This window comes from Poecilia latipinna, unplaced genomic scaffold (genome assembly GCF_001443285.1).
Source record: "Poecilia latipinna isolate Pla-1442-1.1 unplaced genomic scaffold, P_latipinna-1.0 Scaffold4544, whole genome shotgun sequence".
Taxonomy (NCBI): domain Eukaryota; kingdom Metazoa; phylum Chordata; class Actinopteri; order Cyprinodontiformes; family Poeciliidae; genus Poecilia; species Poecilia latipinna.
Genome location: NW_015117160.1, coordinates 1 through 8,997, shown reverse-complemented (window position 1 = coordinate 8,997; position 8,997 = coordinate 1). Strand labels below are relative to the sequence as shown.

Genomic DNA, 8,997 nt, shown 5'->3' with positions numbered 1-8,997 from the left:
GCCTGCAATGAAAATGAATGAGCTTTCATAAACATTGTAGCGACTTCAATCCACAAATAAAGCTGCTGAACTAGTTTTGTTTCAGTAACATCTCTCCATTGAGCCATGCAGTGTCCCACTTGCATTTTGAGGATTTATTTTAAAACTAAAACGATGAACTTTTGGGTTCAATCAAAAAAACAAAAAAAACAAAAAGAAAAATCAAGCGTATCGACTTGCGATAAAATAAATACAGGTAATCATCTACTCATCTGATGTGGAGAACCAATCTGAACAGCTGTGCCACGACAGCAAATAAGCATAAGCATTCACTATGACAGTTATCTGGACATAACACATCCCGTTTACACATGCTGCACTTTGAAAACCAGTTTGATTTGCTAGTTATTGTTCTACGTAGCTAGGCTATTTTTAGCAATACAAGCCAATAAAGCCTTTGTCTGCATTTCAAGTATTCAGACAACATTTACTACCATATTTGTGACTGACGCAATGGGTTTAGCATTACAGAAATGCAAATCATTAGTTTGGTTCCTATATTTTAACTTTGATGCCAGCAAATAATCAGATTTTAATGAGAATTTACAATGTTTGTAAGGATTCCTATTTGTTTATTGACTGAAAATCAGAAGATTCAAATTTCACACACATGAAGGTTGTTTAGAAGGAGGCAAAGCGCAAACATCAACCTACACTCAGCCCTGTGGATACGTCGTCAGAAGAATCCAGTGACCAGAAGTCACTGACGTCTAGGTGACGACCGTTTAACTACACAATCCCAGCTGCATGTTCTGAAAGAAAACACAGGCAGGGATTTGACTCAGTAGGTCTGCATGCTTTGAGTGAAAATACTGATCCAAAAAGGAGTACTTGTGACTGAATTTCTTCTGGAGGGATGACCTAATATGCTGATTTGCCAACCTAGTCCCCTCTAGCGGCCGCTGGCTCTGACAGAGCAGAAGATAAAATAACTTCCCTCTGGGTGTGGTAAATGGAGGGTTGAATGAGGACCTAAAAACGGGGCATGAGAGGCAAAAAATAAAAGAAGAGCGAAAGATTTTCATCTATCTGGGAAGTTGATGCAAAACCGAGGACACGGAAGGGGGGGAAAAAAAAAACAGATGCACAATCAATGTGGGACGGGAGAACAGGAACTATAAATACACATCAGGGCTGACAACATACAAGCTACAGGTGAAAACAATCAGACAATTACAGGGCAGGCTACCAGGGAAGGCAAACAAGATTCAACATGCAGGGGGAGAGCCTATCAAAACTGGCAGGAACTAACAAAAGACAAAGAGATTGTGACTGAAACCAGAAAACCAAGACTGTATGTTATACAACAGCTACCCAAAGACAAGATCAAATACTGTTTTACATAATTGCTCTAAAATTACCTCTGAATGTGTTCATATAATTAGAGGTTCCCTGTAAGGACATTTTAGCTGTTGTCTTAATAGAAATACGCAGGTTTGTTGGAAATGCTGAAGAGAAGTGTTCCTGCCCTTCTTGCTCTACTTGCATTCAAAAGCCATTACTTTTTATTGTGTGTAAATGAGTTATAGATATAACTTCAAAATGAATAGGTTTTATTGTACTCAGGAATAAGGAAGCAGGCTGTCTAAGGAATGTATTTTGTGAACAGGTTCTTCTTCTTATTATTATTATTATCTTAAAGGCACTTTGTGGTGGTAAATATAAAGTTTCCATCCAGTGTTTTGTTACCGTAATTGTTTAAAAAGAGTCATATGTTAATCCAAGAGCTTTTATTTTCACTTTTATTCTGTGTGAAGACGAAAACTATTAGACATACAGAAAATCTGATCCAAAAGCAGGTTTAAGAGACAAGCAGAAGCAGTTTCAGTCTGACAATGACAGGAGCTGAATCACAAAGCAGCACACCTGCTCTGGGCGTTGGAGCTTACACATATCTACAGCATTAGTCATAAAAAGCAAACAGTCGCAGGTCATTCACAGTGCTTTCTGTCATACCAGCAAAGCTTAACAGTGATTAAAGAATCATTATTATCTTTTGTATCCTTAAAACAGTAGGAAAATACCCCCACTTGCCCAACCAGTGATTTTGCTTTACAAAGTGACAGTAAAAAGGGTGCATCCTATTTGCTTGGAGTAACCGAAGTATACCACGCTTATATTAGCTGGTTAATTACTCAGGCAATCTCCCAGGAAAGAAAGCCCTTCCCAAAGCTGGTTTTAACCGACACTTAATAGGACTGTGCCTGTCCCTGGTTTTCGTGACGTGCAGTATTTCCAAACAGCCAAGTCGAGTTACCTTCTTTCAGTCAGTTGGCTGGCAGTCCACAGCAACCTGCCAGGGAGGGGCAGCTCTCAGTCAGCTTAAGCCACATAAATCTTTGGTCACTCCACTCCTCGTCAGATATCTCATTGAAAAAAAACAAAAAAAACTGTAAAACTTAAGAATGGGATGACAGAATCACTTTGCAGCCTATGTAGAAACTGTAGTAACCCAATGTAATTTATCAAGACTGATTATTTTCAAACTTTTAAAAGATTTCTAATATAGGCAACTTTATTCATTCTAATTTTAGGTAATTTATGAAGTTTATGTGAAGATACTTAACTGAAATAAAACAAAACTTAAAACACGACATTGGCAGTCGGGTTGAAAGCAACTATTTTTCCTTTTTCAGTGTCACTAAAAAGTCTCATAAGCAGCACACTACCTACAGATGTCAATGAAATGGCCATCCCCTTATTTGTAATGTCTATCAGGTTATCTAGGACACAGAGTGTGCTGAAACTATGTGTCAGTGGTACAAAAAGTACCAGGGCTGAACGGATGTGGTAACAAATGTTCTGAACACCAGGCAGCAACCACCTGATTGACAAACAGTAATAATATCCATGCATAGTGTTCACCTGAGTGACAGCCCAAATCGTGATTTTTCACCTGAGTCTTACCAAGGAGCTAGTAATGAAAATGAAAACTTTTCACCAAATGCCACATAAACCAGGACCAACGGTTTTTATATGGGATTCACGTTTGTGCTGTTATTTTGAAAATGTTTCCATCTTGGATTTTAGAGTATTTCTGCCACATCTGCTGTAACACAAAACAATAATCCATACTGACAAAGATTAAACTTGTCCTTATGTTATTAGTATTTCTGAGGTGCTAATCCGTTATTAAGCGGGTCATTGTCATTTAAAACAGGTTGTTAAACATAGGATCCACAACACCTGAGTCAAAGTGGCAACAATTTTTCATAAAACATTTCCAGAGCCAATTAGATCCATAAAGATGTGTGTTTATGTGTCCCTGCCCAGGATTGGTTTTGTGAGACAGGCGTGTCAACACTGAAGCCCTGTCACTGATTTGCCACAGTAATTCTATGATATTCTGACATATAAACTGATAAGACTCAAACAAAACTTTGGAAGTTCTTCACAGTCAAATAGTTTGACTTTCTAAATAAAACAATACCCAGGTTTGTATTTCTGAATGTGATCACTCTCACATGCCTTTCCTGACCTTTCACCTCCTTTTTCTTAAAAAAATAAAAATAAAAAAATAAAAGAAACAGGAAGCAAGAGCTTTACCTGCAGAGACCGGTTTAGCCCGAATGCAAGTGCCTGAGCAAGAGAAAGATTGTAAAAGTGTGTGCATAACTGAGCTTTGGCAAATAGATCTTTTCATTATGCTCCCAGATCTCTAAAGCACATTACATTCCTTGTTTCATCTCTAATGATATAATAGTCTTGTAATGTTTCGTTGGGTTACGGCTTTGTACCAGCTTTAATTAGGGCACTCCTTCTCACATGGATTAAAGGATCTTTGCAGTACTTGTTGTTTCATGTGCTGCCATCCCGTACAGCCTTTAGTGAGACAACAAACTAGCCGGATTTGGCAGACAGGTCTCCCTTTTTAAAGGGCGTCCTCTGAAGCTAGTCATGACTTGAACAATAGGACTTCGTTTTGCTTGTCAGGCCGGGAGGAATGCTCACCATTCATCGGTATGCAATCAGGCAATTACTCTCGCATACGTCAGCAGCCAAGTGTTTTCAGCAGCGAACGTGGAAGGTACCAGTAAATGAGCCTCGCTGGAACTGCTTTGTTGAGTTCACTGTTTGTCAAAAAGGTGTTGTCAATTTCCTGCAAAATGAGTCACACGGGGATCCTGAAGAGGACGGATAAGATGTCTTAAATTTCCTGGCATCTAAGGTCAGCAATAAAAGGAAAGTTTGAGAAACTGCTAAATCAAGGAACCCATTATTCCTGCAAACGGTGCAATGCATATGATATCTCTTGTTATCCAACGCACTGATCATCAATTCCTTGTAACATTCTTTAGACAAAAAAAGTTGTGTTTTTTTTGTTTGTTTTGTTTTGTTTTTTTTTTCTTGGCAAAAATGGTTAGGATTTTATAATTGCATACCAATGCTGTTTGAAAAGTCCAGTTTTCAGAAACTAAAAACTGTTGAGCACGCTCAAAAGATGAAACTGCGGCCGGAAGCCGGTGCAGCACAGCAGGTTCCTAAAAAACTACTTCTGGTAAAACAAGCAGGCGAGAAAGGCTGACTCACACAGTAAGAAGTTCACTCCCTTATGGAAACTAGGCAGATCAGCTGCACTGAAACAATATTAGGTTTCTGAAACTCTTAATCAATAATATCCAGTTTGCTTAGATTAATAGGTTTCATGTTTACTTTCATGCAAAAGGACTCTTGAGTAATAATGCATTCAAATAGTTTCTCTGGAGTTTCACCTCCTTTTAAGAAACATTATGAAACCCATACAGAGTTTTTTTTATTAGAAGGTTAATAAGAGCTCAGTAAGCTTGTTTGGTTTTCATGACACTTTGCACAACATTATCTTTAGTGCAATGCAGTGTTTGCTCTATGAGACAGTACTCAATAGGCATTGTCTGGTCTCCAGTATTAACTGAGGTTAATGTTTTAAAAATACCATTTATAGATTTTAAAGTCAGCTTAACAAGATGGAAGGCAAGAGAGATTTTATCTGTCTTTATGGAGCATATTAGATCCTTTGTCTCCATAATGAGACACAACATCAGAGACGTCTTACCTGGTTTAAAAAGAAAAAGAACTGGACTGTTGTGCAATGGTCTAGAGTCCTGTTTTCAGATGACGGTCAATACGCCATTTCATTTGAAAATCAAGGTCTTGGGGTCTGGAGGAAGAGTGAAGAGGCACAGACTATTGACCCAACTAAGCATTGAGTGAATAAAAATGAACATGCGTTTCACAAGCAAGACATTTGTGCTTAAAAGGACAATTTTTAAAATGGTCTAATGTGATATTCTAATTTCTGAGATATAGAATTTGGGTTTTCTTTACCTGCAAGTCATAGTTAGGGCTGGATTTACAAGGATTTGGACACACAGGCTGGAGCCAGCTTTGGTGCCCTATGTTTTAAAGAAAAAATATTTTACTAATGCAAACTACATGTATGAAAAGATGTTTGGTAGGTTTAATATTTCCCCTGTTCAACAGGTCCATATTTAAATCAACCGTAACTTTATAAATTTCAAATACCTGAATATTGTTTTTCGTCATAAGTATCCCAATAATATTATTACAACTCACCTAATATTGGCCTATGCATTCTATATGGAATACAATGTTTGCAAAACATGCATTTATTAAAAGAAACTAAAAGGAACAATTTTTTGAGACTCTCCTAAAAAAAATAGGGGCCCTGCACTGTTGTCACAAATTATAATCATTAAAACTGCAAAAAAATAAAAACTTGAAATATTTTCATTCTATGTGTAATAAATCTATACAAAATGAAAAGAAATATTTCACATCTATACAATATTCAAATATTTGGGATGCACTAGAACAGTGGTTCCCAACCGTACCCTCAGGCCCTACATGTTTTAGATATGTCTCTGTTCCAGCACACCTGATAGAAATGATTTCATGACCTCCTCTGCAGGCCATCTGATGCTGCTGAAGCCTGTTAATCATCTACTTATTTAAGTCAGGTGTGTGGGAGGAAGGAGACATGTAAAACAGCAGAACAGAAGAGCTTGGGAACCATGAATAGTACCTCATTCATAATCACATATACAAGTATATGTGACTATGGAGAAGATGAAACTATGCTATCAGACATATAGAAATGAAAGAGTTCAGCTGATTAACATTCTTTATTAATTGAAAATAAGATTAAATTCCATTGAAATATTTCACAGAAGTTTAATATCTTATAGTTCTCCAGCTTTGATAAATTATCTCAGATTGGATTGTTTATTAAAAGAATATGTTTGTTTTTTTTAGCATCCTTTAAGGCCACATTTAAGGTGTGGTAAGGTGTGGTTTAGCTAAAAGCCATCAGAGAAGAAAATAAAAAAAAGGTCTGAGGAGGACTAGGGTTGGGAACCAATGCACTAGAACAGGGGTCCTCAAATTCGGCCGTGTCCTGCAACTTTCAAACGTCTCCCTGGATTCACACCTTAATCAAAAGACTGAATCGTCTCAGTGTCCAGTCAAGTTCTCCATAGTCCTGCTAACGACCTCATTATCTGATTCATGTGTGTTACAGCAGAGACACATCTGAAAGTTGCAGGATACTGGATCTTGAGGCCTATGCTACAATAGTACAGGGCTGCCTTTATATACAGTACATATATTCCCAGATGTATTTTTCGCCAAGACACGTACAAATGTGCATTTTTAATCGTTTATAACTTGCTGCATTATGACATTGGAATTAAAAGCCCCCCACACACACACTGTTTGCAGCTTCTATCTGCGGCCACCAGACGACTCTGTGTACGTGCGGTTGAAGCGAAGCTCCGCCCCCGGCAGGTTAGGGGGCGGAGCCTAGCGGTGAGGCGCCGGGGCAGCCAGGCAGAGCGTCTAACGCTGCGGCTGAGCTCACTTCTGCGCCTTTTCTGTCCTGTCCTGGATACAAAGAGAGGAGATGAAAGACAGAGCATGAGAGCGACGAGGGAAACAGCAGGGGGATACCAGCGACCCAGGTCTGGGCACGGATACTACTTCTGGTACTAGCTGAATCTGGAGCTTCGGCCGATGTACACAATGGATTTTGACCACGAAAGAGTGCCGCAAACGGGGGAAGAGGGGTGGACTTTGTCGCGCAGGTAGCGTATTATTCGTTTTAGCCTCGGAGAATAAAGAAGTATCGTCTTTGGGGAAGCTAGTTAATGGGGAATTTAAATAGCAGCAGCAGTGCTTCTCTTATAACCATTTCGCCCCCCGTCCCCCTTTTTTTGTTATCCTTGCGCTTGTAAAATCTGATAGTTCTTCACCGGAACGAAAGTTGCTTTTCGGCCTGTGGAGTAAAATCTCCTCGGTGTTTTGTGCAGTAGCTGCCTGCCCTGTGTGTGTGTGTGTGTGGCTGTGTCAGCTGGAGCCTACGTGCGAACTTGCTCGGGCAGTGATGTAAAGCGGCACGTAGTCGGCGGGGCCCGCGTATCGGACTCCCGTGATCAAAATATAGTCCCGGGGGAGGCTGAGTGGGGGTTTTGTTACACTCCTGATTTTATCGCTCCTGTGCGGATACGCAGCTGTAATTTGCAGGCATGACGTTAGCCGGAGAGCAAAAGGACTTAACGGGGAAAAAAGGGGACGTGTTCTCGTTTGACATGATTAATCTGAGGCTCAACTTCCCTGCAGCGGGATTAGGTAATATTTTTCCGCTTCGATCGGCCAACCTTTCCTGCTTCCCCAACGAGAATCGGTGTAACAGGCTGTTTAGAGGGACTGATGTGTTATGCGGCTGCTGCGGTGTTGTTCCTGTTTTTAATGTGCGGGGTCAATCTGGGATCACTTTCCGTAGATAGAGGGGGTTTCGATTCAGCATACAGGCGGCGGAGGTTTTCCTTCCCAGGAAAGGAAAGCCAGGGAGTGTTTGGCATAATAGCTCGCCCAAGCAGCATATTAATCTCTGCGATGACTTCACCTTGGAAACTGAGATTACAGGATTACGGCTGTTATCTTTGATGACTACCTCATTCTCTGTTTCTCTTCCAGGACCGTCCGGGCTTAGCAGGAGGACATGGGTAAAACTTTGCACATTCTCCAGAAATCCGCAGAACGTGTGCCGACTGCAATCTCGCTGGATGTGAGTTTAAATATGGACGAAGCGGAAGATTTCACGGAGCAGCCGATCGTTGGGCTTTCGGACAAAATACCTCTAGTGAAACCCTATTTCAGGAAGAAACAGAGGAAATTGGACCACAAATGCCTCCAACGCTCCCTGGATCCGATACTGACTAGTTTATTGAGCACGGATACTCTGGTGTCCGGGGATGGGGTGTTTGTTCCCCGCAGCCAGCCGGGCAGAACTCCGGGCACCCTGTGCGCGGCGGCGGTGGTGAAGCAGAGCTGCGTGGGGCAGGTGTGTCTCAAAGACCCGGGAGCCGCCGAGAATGCAGCGGCTGCGACCGGAGTCCAGGGGTTGATGAGCCGGGACGTCGACGTGGAGATAGCCGATACTACTGCGGAGCTAGAGGAAACGGAGCGACCCCAGCTGAAAGCTGGCCTCCGAGCTGCTGAGAGCACGGAGACAATCCCACCCTCAGAGAGGGATATACCTCCCATAGTCACACCCCAGGTTCCTCACCAGGAGGGGAGCATCATCAAAAGCAAAGACCTCCTAACCTCTGGCGCTAAAAGTGTTTCAGTGAAAGACTCCTCTGCAATCCAGGATCCCCGCTCCCAGCTCCTGCAGCCAGACAAAGGGGTGCTGTTCCAGAATAAAAGCGAAGAGGCCTCCCTGGATCTAGTGTTTGAGCTACTCACTCAGCTCCAGTATCACACGCACCAGTCGGACTCTGTAGACATTTGTGTGGATTTCCTCCAGGGACGGTGTGTTTTTGGGAACGACTGTGCCCACCACCACACCGTGCTGCCCTACCACTGGCAGATCCGCAGGAGCAACACTCAGACATGGCAGAGCATAGCAGACGATTCCCAGGAGCAGCTGGAGAGACTGTACTGCAACCCAGACCAGGAACA

The 8,997-nt window shown here is 41.7% G+C and overlaps 1 protein-coding gene across 1 annotated transcript; it reads left to right on the top strand.

Annotated features, from left to right (window-relative positions):
* Positions 1 to 7,189: 7,189 nt before the first annotated feature.
* LOC106942772 (TCDD-inducible poly [ADP-ribose] polymerase-like) lies at positions 7,190 to 8,992 on the top strand (the record flags this gene model as incomplete). Its single annotated transcript, XM_015026105.1, has 2 exons — positions 7,190 to 7,662; positions 8,011 to 8,992. A coding segment is annotated over exon 2 (957 nt), but the record flags the coding sequence as incomplete, so codon positions are not given.
* Between the last annotated feature and the right edge of the window lie 5 nt (positions 8,993 to 8,997).